Source organism: Sylvia atricapilla, chromosome 3 (genome assembly GCF_009819655.1).
Source record: "Sylvia atricapilla isolate bSylAtr1 chromosome 3, bSylAtr1.pri, whole genome shotgun sequence".
NCBI classification, from domain to species: Eukaryota; Metazoa; Chordata; class Aves; order Passeriformes; family Sylviidae; genus Sylvia; species Sylvia atricapilla.
Window position 1 is genome coordinate 44,144,898 of NC_089142.1, and position 26,480 is coordinate 44,171,377.

Consider the following 26,480-nt stretch of genomic DNA (forward strand, 5'->3'; position numbering starts at 1 on the left):
TCAACTATTATCTAACACAGGATATAAAAGGAATGAAATTCATTGTCATTTGCTGTGAAGAAAGATAACCAATTTTAAATTAATAAACTTGATATTTCCTAATTAATATCTCTAAGTGAGAACAACAGGTTGTGACACACAGTAACAAAAGTCAGAAAACTAAAAGTTGAAACTGAACTTTCAGCCTTGGCTTTGAACTTTCTCATCTGCTTTTCAATCTGCTGCTTTAACAGCACGGAAATATTTAAGTGTCCAAAAGGCAACTCATCCTTCACAGCAGGTGGAAAAAACAGTTGTCTCAATTAACTAGAGTGTCATCTCTGAGAAAACACCTATAAGATGATTTAAAGTACCTTTCTAGTCAGCTGCATATGTTGACTTCCAGTTAGCAAATTACTGTTGCAGACATTTATTTTCCTGCCTTCTTGTGTTTATAGATGGTACGGAGGTGAAAAGATGTAATGAGGCAAAAGCAAAGATTTGTCAGCACAAGCAAGGATACATCTATTGCGTAGAAACATGCCAGTGTCCCCCAAACTCCAAGTGTCAACCAGCATTTGGAAGTCATGAAACCATGAAAGAGAGGAAGAACTTAGGTACTGGACATGCCACCTGACAACCTTACTGCAGAGAATTGTCTTTCCAGTCCAAGCTCCTCTTCTGAAGCATGTGGTGCACCACTTGGAAACCTGGGTCTCCCATCAGGCAGCCACCCAGCTCTCCAGGCCAGGGCATCCCCACACCTCCTTCCTCAGCCATTCCTGCTGAGTTACTCTGCTGTTACACAAAATCTTGAATTATTCATTCGGCCAGATGGCAAAAGAGTGAAAAAAGTCAGTATGCAGGAGATTACAGGAGAGAAAGGTGGGAAACCTGGACTCCAGATCCTGCTCTGCTAAGTAAGTTACCGGGAGGGAAACAATATTACAAACTCAGGCATTCCTGACCTAGATGTCCTATATCCCTGTGTTTAGATAAATTTTCTGAAAATTCAGACAGAGAAGTACTTTTGCATCCTTTCAAATTCTCAAGAAAGCCAAACCTGGATTTCTTGCACCCTCAACAAATGCTTAGCCAGTGGCTAAAGAACAAACCAATGTTAATAGCACATCCTCAGTCTGACAATCCACTTACAGAATTTCCTAGTTAAACTGACCAAAAAAATTTTATCTGTGCTTTGAAATAATTTGAAAGACAAAAATCAAGTTTTATTTAATAGAGTCTTAAAAAAAATGTTTACAAAATTAAAAAGAATTCCATTAATTCCAGTCAATGCCAGTCTTATGACAACTAAAGAGATACTCTAGTAAAACACTGTTTGCTACATTTAGTTAACATCAATATTTTGCAAAAAGGTCATCCTACTACTTGTCCTTTGTACCAACTCATTCTATTACTGACAAAATCACTTACCCTAACAAGGTGGCACTTTTGCAGGCAGACACCAGCAAATATGAAGCAAATATGAAACCCGTGCAATGTGAAACAAATGCAAACCCTGATTCATTATATGACACAAAGAACATCAGGGTAATTTAAAGGTCTAAACAGATCACAGCAAACATCATACAGAAGTTTTACAGAGTTATTTCCATGCTAAGTTTTCACATAATTCAGGCTACATTTAAATTCTGCAATGTTAATTCAAAAATGAACACCAGCAGCCAACGCCAAAAAAAACTGCACACAAGAAAGCCCACCTCTGCACAACTGCAACTGGTTTAGAAACAACAAAACAACTGCTGTTTCCTTAAAACAAATGTATTATATTTCTAATAGTCAAAGATAAAAATAAGACATTTAAAACTGATGGGGTGAAAGCAGAGCAAGCCATGAGAAGAGTTTACGATGAAGTTAGCATGAAAGCTTTCCTTTTGGCTTACTGAAGTGAACAAGTTTTAGGTATTGTAAGCAAGAGTCAAAACATGGCAAGACAGGAGGTGATCAAAAGCTTTGGCAGCAGCTGCTGTAGCATGGCTTAGGGGAAAATGTGATGGTAGGATACACAATGCAAAGACAGACAGTAGAACTCAGAACTGAATAATGTATGTTGACCAAACCCTCAAAAGATGAGGTATCAACCAAAGTATTCATTTGTAGACTGGATGACCTTGCTGTCACCAGAGCAGAAATCAGGAGGAACATGATTATGGAGAAAATCACATATTTTGTTATGGAAATTACCAACATTCCTTCCCATATGATGGCAGCATGTGTCAGCCAGACTGCTTGTGGGTAATACCCAGGGTGCCCATCCATCCAGGATTACCCATATTTGCTCTACAGCCCCTCGACAACATGTATCCTCCAATTACATCTCATGCATCTATTCCATAAGAAACTTCACATCATGGTTTAAAAATAGTTTTGACTACTCAGTGATTTATTTAGTCAAAATATTTAAATACTTGCACTAAAACCAGCTAAAAAGACATGAAGGCAAATAAAAGGTCTTGTAGGTAAATGCAAGAAACAGGCTACCAACAATTAATTTTATGAATATACTTTTTCCTACATTTTATTAGTTGCTTCTCAGACCTGCAAGACTGAAGCATGTCTACAATTTCATTTGCAATGACTATGGGAGACAGTTTGAACCACTATTAACAGAAATTCCCATTCCTGTGCACTCTCAGCTATTCTGAGACCACCAGCTTGACTTATTACTTCCAGTTTTTCTCTGAAATCTCTCTGAAGAGTTTGTCTGTAATTGTATTCAATGTAGCTGAAAGATAAGGTGCACTAACCTTGACATTAAATCTCTAGTACTAATGACACCTGAAATACATGGAATCTTTTTATGTGAGAGCAAAAAGAAGGTAGCCTTTTTAATGCCATAAAGAAAGAACACTTGATAAATGAGCAGTCCTGTTAAGAGAATAGATTGTTCATGTCTAACTGCACAAGAAAAAGGCATTAAAAAATAAAATGTGAATCACCAGAATACAGTGTACCAGATAGGACTGAAGTTTATTTTATAACTATTTTTAGCATGCTTATATATCAATTAGTGTGTATTCTGAAATACCCATAAATATCCAAGATACAGAGGGGATAAAAAAATTCCAAACATACTGGTTGCACAACCACAGATAGCTCATTCTATGAAGTAAACCTGTCATATTCTCAACAGCTGTAACTACATTTCTGTTAGTGAGCAATTAAAAGCATGGTTATCACAGGTGCTCTTCTCTCCCCTCCTGAACTTTCAATGTTCAGAATTGGATAGGGACATTAATACCATACATTAAAATGTTTTTTTATAGGAATACTTTTGCTTTTCACAAAGCAGAAGTATGCAGCAGATGGGTATTGCCTGCCATGTACAAGGAAAGAGACTAATAGCTAAAGGGAGACAGCAGACTTCTCAGAGACCTTGCCCCTTACACCAGGTGTGTTGACAGAATTGCCAGCAGGGAAAGGATAATAAACCTTTTGGAGCAAGGCAACGACTGCTGCTTCTGGGACCATACCAGCATAGTAACAAGCATTTGGTGCTGTTGAGGTCTGCAAAGTTTTGTCATTATTATTCATATATACTTCATGCAAATGGCATACGGTGTGATATTGAGAAAAATGTGTCCTTTGATTAAAAAAAATGACTTACTATTATACCATTGGAAGAATTTCCGTCTATTTTTACCTTATTAAAATATAAGGTACTTGAAAATTTCATGCTTTCATTCTTTCATCCCAGAATGACTCAATCTACACATTTTAAGAAGGGATAAAATTACATCAACCAATTCAAGCAACATTAACCCCAAGCAAGTGATGATGGAGAGATAGCTTTATGCTAATAAGACACCTTCAAGAACAAACTTTTCTGCAGAATTCCTACCAGAGTCCACAAAACGGGATCCTTTCCTGACTGCAGCTAATACTGTAGCTTTGCTAAAATTTAATTTGTCCACTGGAACAGCGATGAATGTTGCTGAACTTCTTGCACCGGTTTTGTTGCACGAGTATCAAAAGCCAGAATGAAATTTCAGCTATAAGAGACTGAAGCAAGCTTTCCACACAACAGTGTCTATGTGAAACAGTAATAATGAGAAAGAAATCAGAAATACTATACAGTATAAAATAGAACTTGTTTATGTATCTTCCCTTTCTGGCAATAATAGATGCATTATTTATTTGGCTGCATCATCTCTTTCCACAAAAAATGTACACAAATTTGGCCAAGTCTTCGGAAAAATTAAAAACTACAACTCCAAATACTTAAATGGACTTCAGGAACCAGGCAATCAAGCTCATGAAATCTCACGTGTACCAAACATGCTCCATAATCATGCTGGCACTGCTGATCATAAGTTTTCAATTGTTGCAAACCCTATAAAAACCCATCGTCTTTCTGATTTCTCTTTTGACTGCATAAGCACCTTCTCAAATACAACACAGTGAGAATACTATATTGCATTCATATTCTTGAAATATTTATCCCTAGTTCTCCAACTCCTTATTTCTCTTCTCAAATCATCAATCACTCTTACCTATGTAGTCATACACCCACCTTTATACTGGAATATATTAAAAATAACCAAGCTTTGCTGTCCAGGAACAGACTGCCCTGTCCACACCACCAGCATATTATTGCTGCCTTTATTATTATTATTATTATTATCTCTAGAAGCATCTTAGAGCTGTCAAATTGCACATGAAAATCCACTGAAGGTTAAAGGTCAGATACCAACAAAGTCACAAGAAATATGAATTCACTTACTGTGATTAGGGTCTAGAACATGTCAAGTGAAAGAGAAAGAACATTGCATAATCTTTATAAAGTCTCATATTTTCATATACATGTATTCATGGAGTTCTCAACCCCACCCCAGCAGATGAAAAATGCTATAATATCTTCAGTTACATTATATCAGAGTACTGACTGAATCATACTAAGAAAATAAATTAATTGGTGCAGTATGCCCCGTAATACTTAATTTCATATTTCTGCAATTTTCCAAGAACTGCAGAAATTTGTATTGAAACTGGATAACTGCATTGTAAAATTTGTCAAGAAAGACATTAATAGAACAGAAAGAGGATAGGTGGTACTTCAGCAAGTAGAAAATCAAGGGAAATATTTTGGGACTGTAGGACAAATAAATTATACAAATACAGTTATTTAAGAACTGGAATTAAGCAATTGGTCACATTGATGTAATAGTTCTGATGGATAAGCAGCCCCCAAAGCTGTTGTGTGCTTTCCCCACAGCATTGGGTTGTACTTAGGTGATGGTTGGAAATTTCTCTTCACAAATACTATTCTATTTTTCCTAAAGGAAATGTGCAAGTTCTTAAGTAAGAAAACTGTTGCAAGGGGAAGGCTTTACAGCAAAACCAGTTCTGCTGAAGAGCTCTGGTTGTGACCATGCCATGTCCCAGGAAGGCTGTGCCAGACCTTGTTACCCACAGGTCACCTGGCCTTTCTTTGAAAAGCTCCCACTGGGGTGAAAGCAGGGCTCTGGTGCTCCCACAGCTGCTTCTGACCCACTGCATAATTCCACCAGTGCTGCTCTGGTTTTGTATGCTATGCTGCACATCATGGCAGTCCAGTTCTCACTTCACAAGCAGTGAGAGGAAGAAGTTCCAAGAAAAGGGAGGGCTGGACAGACAGAGGCAACTTTACAATTTCTCCAAGGTAAGCCATCTCTACCACACTTTCTCTGATACTGAAAACTACTTCCTTTTTCAAATGGAAGCCAAACACACTTTCTGATACACATGCTGAGTTTACCTTGCTCAGCTATCTTGTGCTATAAAGACTTATTTTGAGCAAGATTTGACCCCATATCTCTGAACAGACTTTGATCAGCTCTAATGCAGTGCCTTTTTATTTATTCTACAATGTAAGGAGAATACCTTTTCTTATTCAACATATAATTGCTATATTTGCACATGCTAAGTATGCTGAAAACAATAAAATTAATGAAGAAAAGTACTGGTAGTAATGAATTAGTAATATTGTTAGATTTGTATTTGGAGTTGATTTTTATTGTTGTGGATGGAAGATGATCAATAGGAATATGTAATCAAGTTGTATGTGCTTTTCATCTCCTGAGACTCATCTCGTAAATGAGATGATGAATCTCACAGGATTTATCCTGGAGAGAAAAAACTAAATAGAATAATTTAGAATAACTGCTTGGATTTCCTCTCACTATGGGAGATGAAAGCTACGGGAAAGCTACCAAGGACTGGGAGACAAAATTATATATTTCTTAAAGATTATAAAAGACATCACTGCTCATATTTTGACACACTTTTCCCATTATCTTTCAAACAATTTTGTCAAGAGCATTGTACTTCTTAATGTACTTAGATATTGAATATTTTAGGACCATGCATTTTCTCTACCAGTTAATTAGCTAAGCTTCCAAAGTACTTGCTAGTTGGGATACTGTACCTTTGCTGAAAGCCAGCCTTCCAGAAGATAGAAAGAAGAACAGTAAGTCCCAAAGGAAATAATTTTTATGATAAAGAGTCCTAATGTGCTCCAGTAAAGGTGAGGATTGATTGTTATGGCCTATTGTTACTATAATTAGAAGTCAAACACCAATTAGCAGTTCCATTAATAAGATGAATCTCTGCAATATCTGCAGCTGAGACCCAGGGCTTGTGTGCAATAAGCCAGTGTGAATTTAAAGTGCAACAGCTACACTATACTAAAACTCCCAGGCTGAATATTTACATCACATAAAAAATAACACCTCTGTTTTCTTCGAGTTTCAAGTTCCTACATATACTATTTGTCTTACTACATTTTTCTCATTTATTCATTTTTATTTTGTTTAAACATGTTCTACCATGATTTAGCAGTCATTGATGGGGATAGGTGCAATTGAGCATGAGGTCTTCCAAATTTTGGTTCATAGCCACTCCCTCTGCATTGCACCAGGTCAAGGTAAATTTAATTTAGTTTCCATTACCAGTAAACGCAGAAAAGTAGTAATGGAAAAACTCCCCAACTTCTTACAAATATGAAAGTACTCCTCACATGATAGAAGTCCATTGTAGAGTTAGGAATCATTTTTTTTTATTTGAAAATATGAAGGTAAAAACCAGTCAAATCCAATCTCTGAAGTCAACACCCTATGCAGTTCAGAGTACAGAAACTTAAAGAAGGGCAAGATCTGAAATGAGGTGAAGAGTCACACACTTGTGCTCTTTGTATTTTTGTAGGTACCAAAATCATAATTTGTATGGTCTTTCTTTGGTTTTATTTCATTTGTGTTTTACCTTTTACAGTAACTCTCAAAGAGAGTTTATCCACAGATATACCTACACATGCAAAGTAAAAAGAAGGCTTTTGTAAATTTTAATAGCAAACAGGTCAAAGCAACCTGTACGTATCATTTACACTCCAGCAATACAATAAAACTCACCACCTTCACCAAACTTTACTCACGTTTCCCATGGCTAATTAGCCAGGAGGCTTTGTAATGGATTTGATTTTTCCTTTTTCTTTTAAAGGGGGACTATCTAATTTCTTTCCATAGATTCCTTCAATAATCAAATATAGATTAATGTGGAGACACATTCCAGATGGAAAGCATTTAAACAACTATTTAAAATTACAAACATCTTCAAACTTGCCTACAGTAGAAAGAACCTGCTGGTGAGCTGAGCATGTGAAGATACAGTTTGCACAGTAGAAGACTTGTTTTGCTAGAGGGCATTGACCTCTTCCTAAAACAGAAGGCAGCTCTTTGCTACTGTACCCATCTACTCTGACTGGAGATGTGACAGTCACCTGAGCATTAGCATCTCTCAGCTGTTTGGCTGCATTCAAGAAGCTACTTGTCAAAAACTGGAGCTCTCAGGGAATGCAGAGCCAAAGGTGCATGTCCTCATGGAGTATTTATTGCGTTTTTCACTCAACATGTAACACCTTTTACATTTTCTCAATTTCCAGAGAAGATGTGCTCACATCTCATATGCTGTTATGCTAAATACATAAAGCAGAGTATTGCCATTTTAGATCCTTCTCACCCACAAAAATCCCAGTCCTACAGCAGTCCAGGCCATGGCTATGAGTAAAGTCAACCAACCAATGTTCATTAGTGCGTATTTTTGCGGACTACAAGTCTCAAAAGCATACTATAATCAGCCTATTACCTCTGAGCGTTTGACTACACTAGTCCATATTTATCTTTGCAGACTGAAGTTGTCCAAGGATCACCATAAGCTTGGATTCCCTGGAAGCAGCCTGAGTGCTCCTCATGCACACAGCAATTAAAGACTGCTCTAACAAGCACAGCATCACCTCCGTTATGGCTGCCATGGCAAGGGTTTTGGAGAAGAAGAGATAGAGCTGCAGATGGTGAGCTGTCACCTGTGAGAAATGGAAGAGATTCCTAGTGTCCCCATCAATACAGCAAATTGTCCCTAATACACTGTGGCATATCCCTAAGACAGACAAGACCTTTATGCTTGTGTTCTTAAAGCCTGTCATGGCACAGCCACGATTTCTAACTCTACAAATCCTGGGATGGAAAGTTCCTTAAATACTTCAGATGTCAAATGACCATAAAGACACCCAACAGGCCAAATTATGCCAACATCAGCATAGCCTCTTGTGAGCTCCACAGTCATGAATGCACACCACACCAATGACAGCATATAGAACTGAGGCCACAGGCTGGCGGTAAAATGTTCATTTGCTTAAAGCACATCTTGATTATCAGCTTGTGAAGACGACTTGGAAGACCTGACCTTCATGAAGAAAGCTAGATGAGTCTGACCTCATTGCTGACTCTGCTTTCAGAAGGAGGTGGGTCTACAGACCTCCTGATATCCCTTCCAACTTGAATTATCCTGTGAACCTAGATGTACTATCAGCATCATCTGGTTAACCTTAAAGGAGGTTAATGGAAGGTCAAACTTTCTTTGAAGATGGCATAAAGCTCTTTGCAATACAGGGAAAGGAAATTAAGTTAAGGCAAAGCTTTGCATTTCTAGCAAGAAGCTGCAATAAAGTTAGATAGAACTGCAAAGTGACAGAGAAGCATGTCCTCTGTCCTTACAAAGATACCTACCCCCTCTGATGTCTTTACAATCAAAGAAACATTCAGTGAAAAAGAAATCTAAGGGTGAATGAATCCTCTGGTTAAGATCTGGATTTAAGTGCTCCTTAGAGTAGGTTAGAACAAGATGACTGTGGTATGGCCACAATGACAAAAAAGCATGTGAAATCACTCTGTGACCCATGTATGTGTTTGCCTCCAAAAATGGGTACTCAGAACAACTTAGTATTGGAACACGACAAGCAAAAGACCAACCACCATAACAAGGAGTTGGTATCTGCTGCCAGCTTACTCTTAAACTGGGCTTTTATTGGCATCAGCATCAATGCTGTTTCCAAAATAATTACTAAAACACTAAGGAAAAGGAATCTATGTTCATGATTCCAGTCACTACAGTACTGCCACCACTCTTCCAAGCAGCAGGAAGGATTCTGATTCAGAAACAAGTTTATCCAGTGAGTACCTTCTTGTAGTAAAGCATGTTCATCTTGCAAAGTGATGAATTCCTGGAGCTGTAAAGGTCAGCTGCATCATCCTGAGGAAGAAGGTGCAAGGACAGAGTCGAGTCTCGATAGTCCAAATCCAGCAATCTGCTGGATTTACCAGGTTTTAATACAGAACTGAAATAGTACTTTCTATATTCCAATTTCAATATTCCATATTGATTAAAGGGACTTTGCTTGTCAATGACCATAGGATCCACCAGTGCGAATGCACAGGCAGATTTGACTGGAAAAAGGATTGTTTTAAATCTCTGACATGCATCCAAGGAAATCTGCAGAGCTGACTCAATGCGTGTCAATACTAGAGGGTATTTTTAAAATTGGCACTAATAGGGGAAAAAAAAAACCAAACAAACCAGAAGAAAACAGGCAAAACAGAGAGAAGAAAATAACTTGCTGTGTTAGAGCCAAGGATACTGAGGGCTGAAGAGATGGCCCAAGTTGGTTCTTTGGTGTCACTTGCATTTAAGCTGCAATACAGAGGCTATGTCAGGCATTCATTACTCAATATAAAGCCAAGGAGATCCCTCAGTCCCCAAGCAGTAGTGTCTGGCAGTGCCAGACATGAAGAGAAAAAGATACCCCTCTGAGTACTCTGAGAGAGGACGCAAGCCAGTCTCAGTATCTTCAACTGTGGGAATGTAGCTCCACCATGAAGCATAAAGCTGCCACTGTTCAGAAACCACATGATCCTGGAGTTTCAATTACAAACCTCACTTCCAGCAGCAGAGTAAAATAACAGCAAGCTGCGTATTTCACTATGCAAGTGAGTTTTGCTCTGAGAGAAGGCAATGCAGTGTCATACTCCAGTATAATCACCAGTTAGGAAATGGATCTCAAAGCCCTCATGAAGTTCTACCCTCCTGTGTCACATCTGAGGTACTCTCTGATACTATTAGCATGATAAATTATCGTTAATTTGATTCTGCCTAAACCCAAATGTGAGTCCTGCTTTCTCTTTAGCACAGGAGTAAGGAGTTTCAAGGGAATATGGGATGCATGCTTTGCTTGAGTACAGGCAATGACATCAACTCTTACATGATACTGTTTGCATACTCTGTAGCAAGCACTACAATTGATCTTTATATTTGCAATGCCTCTGTAGCCAAGGAAATATTTTCTTTAATGCTAAGAGGCAAGCAGAAAGTTTTAACTTAGAAATCTGTCCAGCAGTTGTAATTGAGCTGTTTATCATGCTGCTACTTCTCCTCATCCTCTTTTGGGATCACTGGTGCTGAGCTGAAAGCAAAGCCAGGTTCTTTTCCCCGCCAATAGGAATAAAGTCAGGTTGCTGCCAACACGACAGGGAGGTGGCTGTACAGCATAAAGCATGCCAGGCAGGCTTTTATAACACTTCCTCCCTTATCTTCAGCATGGCTCATAAGGCAACCAGCAGTTACTATGATACCCTTGCACACAATGACCCCCACGGCCCCAGATTAATGCACGCAGATCACGACTCTTGCAAATTATGAAGTGCTAAAGCTGAAGGCAATGCTGGCCAGAGGCAGCACCATTTAACTACACTAGCCCTGCTCCTGTAACTACCTAAATTGTAATCCTCATTATTCTGGAAAAGATTGTTCTCTGGTAGCAGGCATTGGTTTTGTTCCATTGTGTACCAGTAAAAAAGCAGATGCCAGTTAGGAAGCTAGATTATCTATTTTTATACATTGAGGTCAATTGTCCCTTGAATTGACATATCTAGAGAACAAGAGAACAGGATTTTTTTTTTTCTATTCCAAATTCAGCTCTCAGTATCTCTCTGTTTTAATTTTAATTTCTGTATTGCTTTACTGTGATTTAAGAATATGAAATAATGAGAACAGGTTATGCAGAACATACCAAATTCCAGGTTGAAAAAGCCCACCATGGTTTTTCATGTTAAATGGTTATCACAGTGTTACATCTTCCTGGTCACATATTATACATTTAGCGTAGTACCAGCTACAGAGGACTGATGTAACTGGGCTATCTACGGCAGGACTGAATATTTAAATACAGCACAAGAACTGGTTCCAACACAAACACTGGGAAAAGAAAGACTGGGCTGCTGCAGTTGCTGACAAGTACTGGAACAACTTAGCTCATGCTCAGATTTCAGAAATGCAATTAATTAATCACTACTAAGTATCCTAAAATCAAGTGAGCCATATCCCAGCTAATAGTCCACAATATAATGTTCACAGCACGTAAGTATCAGGCAGTGAAGATGCTCATTACAGTGCCAGAAATAATATTTCCAGCAAAACATTATATATAAAGATGAAGTAATTATATGGCATGGCAACAAAAAGAACTGTATAGATTACAGCTGAGCTGAAAATCTGTAAGAATCTATTTCCAAAAAATACTATCCGAAGCTGGAGACACATAAGCAATAAAGGATTAAACATATTTCTTCACTTCATATCACTGAGGGATATACTTTGCCTTTGACATATATGACATTATACACAAACCATATATAATTACACTGCAACCAAGAGAGCAGACAAAAAACACTAATGGAAAACAACATCCTTTTGTTCATCTTCAGGAGAGAGCAGTTTCTAAAACAGTGCTTTTAATACTTATTAAAAATATCACAAAACCCCTTTAAGATCACAACTTTACAAGCTGCCTATTTTCTTAGCTATGCACAACAGAGAAACGGAAATCAGAAATTAGACTCACATTTTAATAAGTGTATTTGGAAAAGTACATTAAATAAAGAAAGAATTCCAAAGCCCACAGTGACTTCAATAGAGGGCAAGAACTGACCATTATGACAAAGCTAAACAATGCAGTGGCATATTTGCTTGTACTTACACCATTCTGCAGGACTTAAGGTGTCATTGAAAATCCATTGAAATTAACAACTCCACAGTCATCACTTTTGCAGACCATAATGAACCTTAAGTGAACCTGTGTGGGCGTATTCAAAACTGCTTTGTTTTTGGCACACCTTTGTAACTCTGAACTAGATATTATAATGGCTATTGACTTGCTCAAACTTAGATTATTAGGCTAGATTTTCAGCTGGTTGAACTGGCATCATTCCAATGACGTCCATTTACACCAAATGGCTCATTATTAATTCAAGGACTTATTTGCTCCTTAATGAATACTTTCACTAGTCACCTTCCCAATGGCAGCTTTAAATGCACAGACTTTACCTCTGTGGTCAGAATCATCATGCTCAAGAACTTAGTTATCAAAAAAATAATGCTTTTTCTCTCCTTTTATGAGGCACACTTAAGGTAAACTTTTTTAATCATTTACAAAACAAACTAAAGTACCTCCTGTGCCATAATTAACTAAGTAGAATTATGCTTTCATACAGTGCCATTTGCATATAAATATAAAAATTTTACAACCCTAAGGGGACATTATAGATGAAACAAAATAAGAATGGAATTAAACAGCTAAAGAGACAACACAGCTCTCCATAACAAGCCTGCTTTACAGCCCTGTCCTTTTTCTTACTTACTGTTATTTCTGCCTGTACTAATTCACGTATATTTTCCTTCTCTGCTATTTTAAGATACTACATAGATTTTAAAATTTTTATTTGTTTGGTCTTTCCAATTCTATGATACTACCTCTGCATTTTGAAACAAATCAGGAGGTAAACATGTCACTAAGCTTGTGCATCTTCATTTAGTACATTACAGAGGTCAGAAACACAATTAACAAAAAATACAACAGTCTTGTTTCCTCAATCAAGCAACACACAATTTTTCAAAAACGATTTAAAAAAATTCAAACTTTACAATTTTTCAACAGATCTCATTATTTCAATGGAATAGCTCACTATCAAATATACAAAGGAGAGCAACCACTGATTTTCATTACTGTTGGTACTACTATTAACAAACTTAGTTTGAAAGGTTAAAAAATATTTAGGAACTCAATGAAGCTGAAATATCTCAGTGAGAGCCTAAGGAACCATAATCTGCTGTGACATGTGGGAGGTAAAAACTTTATTCTACACTGCTGCTGCAACGAAAAACACCCTTCAAACAGCCTATACAAAAACTTCTGTGCTCTGAGATGAGCTGGTGTCCCACAAGGCTGGCATCTCACTCTGAAATTTCTAGTAAACAAGTGTACCCAAATAATATTGGAGGAAATCAAAATGAAAATACTCTATTTAAAAACATTTTCTAGCACTGAGGTTTTTTTTATTTTGAGTACCTCTTAATGTAAACTTTCAACTATCTATCTTGACCCAAATGTTTTCAATTTGGTTATGCCCAAACCCCACAATTAAGACACAATAAGAGTTATACAAAGAATAGGAAATGGTTTTTACTGTGGAAAGCTTATAATAAACCTGAGGAACAAAGCTTTGTGATTAGGTAAGTACTGATTTTCCTTAACAGGTGAACAGGCCACTTAGGATGCTTTTGTTGGGAAGTATATCATTTTACATACCTGGAATAAATTCCACTGACCATGTCATGCTGGAAAGAGAGTTCTGCTGTGCTGGGTCCAGCAGCTTTGGAGATCAGCAGTATGACCAAACCTCGCATCTGCAAATTGTTTCGGCTATCGTACACAAAACCCCTAAAACAGGAAGAAGAAAGAAAACAGAGCACAGTTTCACATCCATGTTTACTGGTCGTACCAAAGTGGAAAAAAGGACTTAGACCCCAGGCTGCCATCCATTCATAATGTCTTTAATATTCACGTTATCAAGGAAATAAGTTGCAATTATGAATCATGATCTTTGTCATCCTTTACCTGACACTTACAATGAAATCTTACTATTGCAGAGAAAAACAAGCATTCAGGATTGAATTAAATCTTGATTATTTTCAAGAAGCAGCATGTCTCTTGCATTTCACTTCATGTGATGACGGGTATTTCAGAATAATTCAATGTAATCTACTGTAACAGGAACATAAGAGCTTTCAGTTTCCTATCTGAAGTGCAAAAAAACCAGCCTCCTACTTTACGAGCAGAAAGGCAAAGGAGGAAAGGTATAGCCAAAATCTATAACCTGCGGGAAGAAAACTGTTTAGTGGTTGTGAACAGAGGGTGGACTACGTAAAACAAGTCTAGCTATAGTTAACTATAGTCTATAGTCTATACAGTCTAATTATAGGAAAATAACAAAAATGCAGAAATTGGAAGAAGATGTACAACAAAAGTTAGAGATAAATGAAGTAGAGATGAGCTTCATGAGGTTTAAACAAACAAAAAAAAGCTATTTCAAATGCTACAACTTTAAATTTGGGGGCAGAAGGAAACTTCCTCCAAAATCATATTTGTTGAGAGCAATTCCAAATGACCACATAGATATAACACCTCAGAAGGTAATTTGTTTTAAATGAGCTTAGATTTCATTTTTGACTGCAATGTCTCCAGTTCTATTCTTCTTGTCCTTGTCAAACTTGCTTTCTACTTCCTACATTCATCAATACCGCTAATTAGCTAGACAAAAGGATACACTCCAGATGCTATTAAATTTGTAAACTAATTTCCAATAAATAAGAGCCAGTATTTCTGACATAATCTAAATACTTTTTAAATAAATCACATGAACTCCATCACAAATTACTAAGCACTTTAACTCATTTTATCCCAGAGTATAATTTTAGCCCTAATAATTGAAGAAAATCAAAACAGAACTGTCTTTAGATCAGCTGAATGAAAACATCTAAGACGCTGATCTCGCAAGTATGTCTGAATAAAGGAAACAGTGGATGCAATCTAAAGTTTCATTTGGACTTCCATCATTATATGTACCCTTCACAATGCAAGTGTACCTTCTGTACCCTACTTCATTAACACGGACACATAAACATGAAGAAGAATCATTTAAATAGCACCTTTCTCTGTGAAAGGTTCTGTGCTACTGCAAATAAATTACTTCTCGAGTCTTAACATCCTGTTTCACAGTGATGAGAAAACGGTCTGAACTATGCTCAGAGAAGAATGAGCAGGACCACCCAGGCAGCTGGTGCTAATCAACTTCTGGGATCGATCTTCACATCCACACTCACACATCCAATTCCAGGCTAATACTCCTCCCTCCAGAGATGCCCAAGCTCCCATACAGTGCAGCCACACCCTACAAATGCCACGATCAATTAAGATAAGAGGAGGCCAGTATGGCTTTTTACCACAACCCACAGCACTTGTAGCTCTGGTGAGATCAAACCAGCCAAATGAGGCCATGACTTATGTGTCTTCATAATCTACCCACATCTTATTTGCTTCACCTGCAGGCTGGCAGGCTGGCCCACCCTGCACAAGTCAGGCGTGCCCTGTGAGCCTGGCAGCTCAGGACACCCCATGCTCACAGCAACCCTGACCAGAATAACATAAAAAGCAGTAGAAGGGAGTATGGGAGTATGTAACTTCCCAAAGCAGATTTTTTTTTTTTTTAAAGTTCAGTGCCCCAGTACTTCCCAACCACTCAAAGCCACGAAAGATTGCACTGCTCAGATCTCTGCTCAAGGGCACAAGCACTGTGGTCATGCATCTTTATTTTGTTTACTGGGTACAGGGGTAATGCAGTGAGGGATTTTGCATAGCTGCTTGCCTTCAGCATTTTTCAGTGAATTTGTAACCTGCATATTTGTATTCTCACCGAACACACAAATATATAATTTGTTTCTTACCACACTCCAATACACAATGCAGAATGCAGCCAAAGCAGTTATACACTTAAAACTATAGATTTCCAAAGTCAGAGCCACAATGAACATTAAATTATCCAGGAAGAAGACAGAAAACACATATAATGAATAATACATACGTGTGTATGCATCCTGTACACAGAATTCATAATTGTTTGTGGTGGTGTAAGTACTTCTCTGGCTTCAGCTTCAGTTGACCACATTACTCACAACCATAGAAGTTATACAAGATGATGCAACTGAATTAAAATATATATCCTTAACACTATTTAAAACTCCATCATTTTTAAAGAAAAGTGGTTTTAGGAAAAAAATAGCTTTTTTCCACATATGTATGTGGTAAAATCAGAGTGTATTATTAAAGGCAGAGATATTGTGAGGAATTAATAATGCTTAAAAAAAATAGCAATTTATAGTGATACTCTGAACAATCAGAAAACTTTGGTTTTTATGCCCAGTACTCTACAGTTTGTCAAGTGACAGGATGTTACCGAAGTCGACATACAAAGTGTTCATCACAGGAACATGGAGCACTGGCCTTTAAACCACTGCCTCGACAGACACTGGAAGGGAAGCACTTTCACCTGATTCAGACTAGGTGAGTAACAGAAGAAGAATATTACCTGTGTTGAAAATACTCAGTCTGTAGCAATAGCAAGTGTTATGGGATGTTCAAGGGGTTTGAAACACTACTAGCAATGAATACCTTACATTCTTAGCAGAAAACTGTTAATGAAAAGTGCAGCTGGTGGGGGAGGGGGGGAAACAGAACATAAAAATCAAGTAATAAGGAGCAATATGTCCAACATTGCTGCACCTCATCATACAGCCTCTATGTTACATATGGTTTGGATGTAATTTTAGACAGGACTTTCTAGAAATTACCAAACCAGTAGTCAAAGTTTAACTCCATTTTCAAAACATGTTGTGTTACTGACACCTAACATATCCACACTAAAGCAAACCGCATTAGGCTTGAAACAAATAGAGCCTCCGGTGATTATCCTTTAGACACTAGAAACTACTGCAGCTACTTGACATGGCTTCAGGGGTCACATTCACATTCTGAATTAAGCTCCCCAGAGATCCCCTGCACAAGTAACAGCAACACAAAAGTCTTCCAGATGGTGCAATTAGTCTTGATGGGTATGTGGCAGGAGACAGGTGCCTCCAGGGAAAAAGTGAACTAAAAGCAACCGAAGTGAAATTGCGCACACAAAAAAAGATACATCAAGCTGACACTCTTTTGGAAAACCTCTGCTGAACAACACAAGTGCACGCATAGGGTACCCAAAAAAACCCCCTCAAGTCATTAGCACAATTTTGCTTCCTCTTAAGTTTACAGGCTGGGTATCTGCAAACGACATACTTCTTCCTCGGGGGACTGCATACTAGAAAAAGGTAGGAAAGTCAGTCACCTCTCCGATTCCGTTGTGGAATTCAGAATTTGGGGGAGGGAAAGGCATTTACTCTAGATATTAACCGTGTGACAGAGCAACCCAGTTGAAAACCGGCAGATTCACAGTTTTAAATACAGCACAGTGTTCACAAAAAAAAAAAAAAAAAAAAAAAAAAAAAAAAAAAAAAAAAAAAAAAAAGAAGAAAAAATCCGTTTTACAGTGCAGGGGAGAAGCGCCTGGCTCCGACACATGCGCGCTGTGACACTGCACACGCACAGGAGGCTCACACCACCCACTCAGGCAGTGACACTGGCTAATAGCTAATGTGCTACAAATTACACCTCCTACTACCAGGGTCCGTCTGCTGCACGGAATAAATCAAGCAAATATTTCACTCCGTGCTTTGTGTATTGTCTCCACACGTGCAGACATTTCAGTAGAATTTTAACCTCCAATAACCGTGGGGTTTAACTCCATCGGTAATTTACACTTTTATCAAAACAAAAATCTGCTATTCATTGCAAACGTCATTTGTGTTTGAAGATTTAAATACCACACAGATTTTAAAATTATTTGCATGAGACAAAACCACGCTCCTAGCACTTTTTTTTCATTATACTAAACTGTGAATTTAAACAATAGAGAGGAAACATGGCAACTATAACAGTTACTGTACGGAGGAGCTGAACATAGGGGTAATTTCATGGTACCAAAAGGCAGCGAAAAAAACCCTGCACACGCAACTGTAAAGCCAACTGACTCTGCAAGCAGAAGACATCATACTCATAGGCACTAGTGCTAATTCAAATTTAATTATAAAAATGCAGAACAAATTTCCCAACAAAACTGATGTGATAAGGTATTTTGGGGGGGGATAAAAAGGGGTTGTCAAACCTTTAGATAAACGTTGTTAGCATTTCCCAAATGTTCTGCTCATCACCCAAACAAGCAAGAGCTGCGGGGTTTGCATCCCTTTCATCAGCTACCCCACAGGAGCCCCTCCAGCCCCACCCAGGCACGTTTGGTGGCCACAGGGCTGCTGGTAGGGGCTGAAGTGGACTGATCACTGCCCTCCTCCTTTCACCCTTCCTTTCCATGCATTCTATCGAAGGTGTCCCACTGACAAGATCGATCGTTTTGTTTCAGGCCATACACAAGCCCCGTGCAGTTAACAAGAGGAAGGAAAACAGAGAGGAATTCCATTCCTCTACCTTGCCTGTTCAGCTGTCAAACAAAAAGAGGAGAAAAAAAATTATCTGTTCACACAGCTCTAATAAAAAGCAGCTGGGAAAGTCTATCACACAACCAAAATCAATTACACTCATGAAGATGATTTATAAGCATAGGATAGTGTCATTGAAAGCCCAGGCTAGTTTTAGGCTAAATTACAAACTATTCTAAAAAGGAAACCCCTCAATTCAAACTGGCAATCCCAGATGTGACAATATAAACAGTTTTCAGTCTGCAAAATCTCAGGGAAGTACCTTCCATTTTGCTCAATATAAAAGGGTTATCAGGATGCACTCATAGTAACAGGTGCAGTTACATTTTAAAAATAACACAACCCATTTTTTTGAAATTAATTATAACAGACAATTCTATAGCTATCACTAGAGGTAAGGCATGGAGCTACTTGGCAAGATTCTTGCCTTCCTTATTAGAGTGTAAGAAATACCAGCCTCAGGGCTTTTATCCAATTTGCTTTATTAATGACTTGTCAGAAGTAAATAAGAGCAAACTCTCTGACATACTCATTTTTTAAATGGATGTTAAACCACTGTATTATTGATGTGCATATCTGAATCATAGGATTCACCATCTGACCATATGATTGCACTCAAATATTTAAATACTGAGAGTATTCAAAGTTAGACATTTGGTTTACGCTAACAGCAATCTATAGCAACTTGTTTTCACTTGCTACTCAAGTTTCAAGTATTTATTAAATATCCTTCTGCATCTCTCTCCAGGGCACATTAAAAACCCTGGCCCATTCCAACTTCCACAGCCAGATCTGTAGGGGAGAATCAACCTTGTCCTGACATGTGCTTTGAGCATGATTCAAAAGGGGAGAGGAGACAAACAAACTTCACATGGAGAGAACAGAATTAAAAAATGGGATTCAAATTAAATACATAGCTAACAGGAAATGACAGAAGAGGGGATGCTCTGCAACCCACATGCCATCTCAATTCCAAAGCCCACTAGAGGCTGCAGATGAGAATGTTTGTTTTGGAAACTTATTCTTGGATTTGGACAACTAAACATCTTTTAGCATATGGAAAAAGAGTATTGAAGTTTGGGGAATTTCCTTACCTGAAAAACAGGTTTGTGAAAAATGTGATGGGGCTCATTACCATTATGCAACTGCCTGGTAATTAAAGGGTTTATTCAGTAAGGGCAGACTTGAGTAATGGGTCACATCAGGCTTGGTGGAATTGATGCTCCTGTCCCACTTTGCAGCAATATGTTCTTAGACCAGGTTACAACAGCCCCTCTGCTCCACCTGCATCTGAGAAATAACGGGTCTCACCCCATTAGCTTTGTGAAGCCAATCACAAAGAAACACAAGATTTCACAGAAAAAAGACCAAACAAAACTCTGGAATGAAGAAGACAAGGGCCTATCTCTACACTAGATTTTCATCCATAGGCAAAAAAAAATTTAAAGGTAATTTAGAAGTGTGGCTTTCACTTATGGCACAAGGAAACTTCTAATAACTTCAACCATTATGTGGTGTGATGCTTGGAGAGTTAAAAGTAAGCCAAAACAGTAACTTGGTCATGTGCAAAACAAGAATGGTTGTTGTCCAGTGAGGAAGTATTTGCCTGAAATTTATGGGTTCATATCTACACATCTATAGGCAGTTACTGAAAAACTAATACAGAAAATATTGTACCTGTGCTTTCACTTGGCTACTCTTAGACTTAGGAGTACTTGGGAGTGAATTACAACCAAGGTCTTCAGTAAAAAACAGGCTCAAAATGCTCAGTTCCACAAAAGCCACAGCATTTTTTGGCATGCAAACTGTATAAATCTGGGTACCTTTTCTTCCATTTATGAAGTCTCAGACACCTACTTGGCTGGAGAGAGAGTGAATAAAGATAATTTAAAATACAGCTTGTACAAAATTCAGGTGTCTATGAGTCCCAGAAATCCACATAAAGTGTGTCTTTAAAATATTAAATATATTTTTCACAAACTGAACAGAAACATAACAAACTTTGTTGCTTTATGAAGGATTGCAAAAGCATAGTTTCATGAACAGAAAGCTCCTAGAAGAAAACTCCTAGGGCCCTTTCCAAGTCCAACTGCTCTGTTTTCATGGGATATTGCTTAGAAGGAGAAATATTGCTTAAATAATGGTGAAAAAAAATCCATCTGAAGTTTCATCACTCTATTGTCTATTAAATGTGATCTTCACTGGGATGAGGAGTGTGGAAAACTGCAGTCCCAGTGGAAAACTGTAGGAGGCAGGAGGCGCACAGATTTTGGGGTCAATTGCATCATTCCCAGAAGTAATTTATCACAAGATAAATTCTTACGCACAACTTTTCAAGAATCTCAAGAAAAAGCCACAGCAGCCTTCAATATTGGAAGAGAGACTGATCTCTTCCTGCAGCTGCTACATGCACTCATTTCTTCAGGCTTCAGTAACTATCCAGAATATTGCACTACTTTCAAGAAGAAAATTCAAACAGCTGCTAAAACACAACAAGGATCACAAAACATGGAGTCTTCCAGGAAACTATCAAGGTCAGAAGGTTAAATAAAACTGTGGAGACTCAAATGGGCAAGATCCCACAAAACCCAAATCTTATTCTTAAGTTTAAGAAACTACAGGGTTTTGATCAGGCACAAAAATACAGATACTTGGCCATGGTAATTTGGAGTTAATTGTAACTGAGCACTTGTAACTCCTAGAAATCAATACAGGGTTCGAATTCTTGAAATCAAAAACCACAAAATTTCCCTGGAGTCTGTAGAACCCTATTTAGACACTTCTATCAGTCTACCATTGAGTGCTACTAGCTTTATTTGATTTCTCAAAAAGGCAGAGGTTATTTGAATCATTTCCCCATGAAGATCGCTACAGAGATGCGTATTATTTTCAGGGGTTTTGATGCACTTATTTCCTTGAGGGTAGGATATTCCCCAGGATCAATGGGAGGAGTTACTTTTAGAAATAATAAACAAAGAAATAAAACCAACCAACTAAAAAAAAACCAAACCAAACAAAAATAAGCCCCAAAAACCAACAATCAAAACCTCCCAACAGCAACAAAAAAAGCTCACACTTTAACAACTCCCATTTTTCTGCAAAACTTATGACCAGATGAAGACAAAGAGGAAAAATATTTGCTTGGTGAGAAGAGAACCAAATGCACAGCAACAGTGGGACACTTCAGTGTGAAAAAGGCTGTTTTAGGGTTGCATGGTCATCTAAGATCTGAAAAATACCTACTATGGAGACTGCAAAAACCACACTGTAAAAATAAAAGGCAGTTATAATCAGACATTTGTCTCAAAGACACTGATTATTCAGTAAAAAAATTATTTAGTACTAATATTAGTTTATGTAACTCTACCCTCCACCCATGAGATCCTATGAGTGCTAGAGACAGGGCAAAAAGGACCACTTGAAGGATGACAATAAAGGCACCACACAGGAAACAAACCAACGAAATGTATTTTTAAACCAACTGCCAGTCTCTGCTGTTTTTCCTGGTCAGTGACTTGATTTGGAATGTGATGTGGATAGCAGGGAAGCTAACATCAAAAAATGCAGTTAGTATCCGAATGCAATTACTTTGACCAGACATAGCTTGCACGTCTGGCACCCTTATTTTTCTGACCACAAATACTTAGACAGAAGCCTAAATTTTGTGTGTCTGATTTCTCCATCAATATTTGCTTTATTTAAACTTTGTGGGAGGTCTAACACCCCACTGCCAACCAGTATCGACAGGTGGACTCAAGCACAAGACTACTTTTCTGGGAACAGGCTCTCTCAGGAGTAGTAAGTAATACTCCTTTCACTTAGCAGGAATAATCTGCTAAGTGAAAAGAGTGAAAATATTTTGGACGAGTTCAGTGAATGACAGACAGATGATTAGCTTCAGAAGGCTAATGAATTCAGACACCTCTGGAGGTCCAGTGTCACTTCAGCAATATTGTAATTGTAGAGCCTGTCATAAAAATGTATTTTGCATTGAATAAACTTTACTAGGAAAATGTAACAATGAAATAGGTCAAGTCTGGGCCATTATTTTAGACTGCAAATGCTCACAGCATGTTTTACAAATGGATGAAACATAAAAAGGCAAAAATGTTACATTATGTATTGCCATGACAGAATGATATAAAAAGTTCTTTTAACCTTCCATCCTGAATAAGATTTTTAGATAACAACTTCACTGATTTTCAGCACTATTCAGATGAATTAATTTTATATATTTCTTCCCTAAATACACTGCAGGCTTTTTACTAGTAGTGAGAAAGAGGTTCCAAATTTTGTGCTTCAATAGATTGTTCTCCCTTCAAGTAGCTCAAGCCAAACACATGCCAAGAGCACTACAAACAAAAAGCTTTCTTCTAGATAGAAATAGAAACTAGGTGGTTGAAACCCAACCAACAGCGTTACTCCAAGTGCAGCACCCCTACAGTGTCACTACCTAGTAGAGTTAGGTGGTTATATACAGCAGAAGCTTTTTGAAAGCCGGTGGGGGAAAAAAGCACCTTAAAACATAGTGGATGATTAACACAAAGTGCAAGGCAGCCATATTAACACACAGTCTAGTCTCAAATAAAAAAAAAAAAAAAAAAAAAAAAAAAAAAAAAAAAAAAAAAAAAAAAAAAACACAAAAAAAACCAAAAAAACCCTCCCAGATTCTATGACAAATGTATATGCTTCTAAATACTATACCTGAGGGGTGTTCAATAGTTCCAAGTAATCAAAGCAAACTTAAAAAGCAATTTCAAGCCAAGAGTGGAGACCACAGACACACTGAGACTGTAACTCTTAACAGGATTATCTTCATTTGCTGTTTTTGTCTAGATTTCTGATTCTAGAGAGTCTTTTGTTTTTCAGTGAAGCCCAAGTGACCAACTGATAATTGAGATGAATCTGGGTTTTTACTTAGGTTAACGAGTACTTTCAATATGACTTCTGCCCAAATTCCATATTTGTCACTCCACTGTGTCAATATCACAATTGGGCTTGTTCATCTGAACTAAAATCCCTCCTTTTACAAAACTCAACCTAAAACCCAAAAAGTATCTGTCACCTTTTTGTAAATGATTGCTAAGCATCAAATAAGCTCATTGAGTTACCAGCAGCATGCTTCAAATTTCTCAAGTCTTGAAAAAAGATACAGCACAAAAATACTGGAAGTATTTTACAACAAAACAACTGTTAGGAAATATAAATCACTGGAAAACTTTAGATATTTTCAATTCATTTTTTTCTCCTCAGAAAATGCAAGACTTTAGAAGGCCTGAAATTTTAAGCAAACACTTGTGGTTTTGGAAATGCTGGTTTCCATGACAACCAGTAAGGTCTTCTTTATATAGCATTATAAACAGATGGTAAAGACCGGTCATGTTTGCTTCTTTGCCAACATATCAATAGAACTGCTGTACTACTCTATCTCTTGTATTAGAGTTATTAAGTAACTTGGGTATTTGAGCAAGAAAATCTACAAATCAGACTTGCTCAACTAGTATGGGTTTTTTCCATAAACACACGAAGATTCTCAACAGTAAAGTCATTGTAGTCTATATAGGCAGATTTCTTTGGCAAAGCTTTTTATAAATGTTTTCTCAGCACTCGCCACGTAGAGTACATTACTACCACAAATATGAATCTGACAGGGATTAAAATAAGGAATTCAAACAAGAAATAGAAATCTGACTGTTTACATCCACTGGTGTTAAAATGTACTTCAGAATTGTTGTACTGCATTTGGAATTATTCAGAGAAGATGCAGCAAACTGTAAACTCACCTTCATTATGTCATAATAAGCAGAGGTTATTCTTGCAGGTGATTTGTAAAAGAAAGAAAATTTCTTTGCATTTAAATCTTTCAGTTATAGCCAAGGCACATGACATACAAGTGTTTTCTTTTCCACAGATGGTTGGTAGTATCAAGAGAATTTGATTTGGTACAGCATTCAATTTGGTACCTCTCTGGAAAAGTTTGAAGTACCAGTTCCTGGCAGTGCAAGCTAACATAGATTTTTGCTACAGAATTCAGCTGATTCCTCCAGCGGTTTAGCTGTTTAGTATGTTTCATGCCAAAAGTGAGGGGGAAAAGAAAAAAGTAGAGGAAAGGTAGAGAACTCGCATCAGGTTTTTGACTGCATGTCATGAGCCCAAATCACACATTTCAGATCAAACTATCCCCCTGTATTCTAACCAGATTAGAAATTATTTTATTATCAAAATACTATAAAAATATCAGTATTTCCAACCCAACTTCCACTGAAATTCATGTCCTTACAATGAGGGTTGGCACATAAATTCTCCATTGCTTATTTCTGTTAAGTACTTTGTGGGAACTTTGTGGTTTGGTGGGGGTTTTTTTTCACTGAACAGCAACATCTCAAGGACAAATGTAGCATCTAAAAACTTAGCTTTATAGCAAGTACAAATTTCCAGGTCCACTCCTATCCAATCTGCTCCCAATATCACACCAGTTATCACTAATAAGCGAAAAAATCACCACACAACCCAAAGTTCTCAAAACCCACTTCACTTCATAAAACAACCAGTAGTACATTTTGGAAATGTGTGAACTCCAAAGATGTGAATATGTTTGGCAAAGATCAAGAGGATAACAAGCATTCAGTATGCACAGAGAAGCCTGAAATGTGCTAGGGTATGGATGAGAAGTCTTCCTGCACGTCAAATGAGACTGCATTAAGCAACAAGTTCTACAGATAGATAACCACACAAGGCAAATCACATGCAAAGGCACCAGGCAGATGATACAGAAATACAATCTAACAGTGAGGTCAATTCCACCAAAATTCCTAGAGTTTCCAACAGTGCTTAAACTGTAGATAACTAACACTACTTAGCATAAAATTCCTAGGGTGGTTTGGTTGCACAGCCTGTTTAGAAGCACACATTCAGATGACAAGAAGTCCCTACTGCTGTCTTCCAAGGATCAATCCACTGGCCACGGCCGTGGTCAACATTCCAGCAATCCAAATACACCTTTGTCATTTTAGGATACTGTTGTTCACCTGTTCACTACACCAAAACTCACAATTTCCATGTTCCACATGATTTAGGTTCATAAAACATAAATCTAGTTTGATCTTTGATATATAAGCTTGGTCAATAGCAGATGAATGAGGAAGGTTAGGGAACTTTTAAACAAGTCCCTTAACCCACAAGCGCTGAAAAAAGTAACTAACATTATTGCCAGGTCATTCCACTATCTTTAAAAAGTCATGGTAATCAGGGGAGGTTCCCAACGACTGGAAGAAAGCATCACTCCTGTGTTCAAGAAGGGCAAGAAAGAAGCTGGAAATCTACAAAGACAGTGGAAAGTACACAGGTGGGGTAAAACCTTTAACTAGTATTCCAAATGAATCAGGTTATAATTTAACAGAGCCCTTTTAAAAGAGGTGGCAGTGCAGAACAAGCACTGTGCAAAGAACCTAAACTTCAGTTTAACAAGTATATGGAACAGCACTAAATTCAGAATGGGGTGGGGAGTGAAAGGCAAAGCCATATTTTTATCACTCAAAAGGACTGTAGGCTTCACCTGCAACACAAGACAACCCAGCCCTCACACTAACTGCTTTATTTGCATTGGACATAACACAAAAAGATGGGTCTGAATTCCAAGAGAGAACACCAATACAAAGAAAGAGAGGGAGCTGCTTTACTGAAGTTATCAAGTTGTA

General features: G+C 37.7%; 1 protein-coding gene across 1 annotated transcript in view; it reads right to left on the reverse strand.

The window, feature by feature from the left end:
- Window positions 1–26,480, reverse strand: part of PDSS2 (decaprenyl diphosphate synthase subunit 2) — a 113,388-nt gene that overhangs the window by 51,664 nt on the left and 35,244 nt on the right. Inside the window, exon 2 of the mRNA XM_066315212.1 lies at window positions 13,949–14,080. Within this exon, the coding sequence (XP_066171309.1) occupies window positions 13,949–14,080 (132 nt within the window). The remainder of the gene's footprint in view (window positions 1–13,948; window positions 14,081–26,480) is intronic.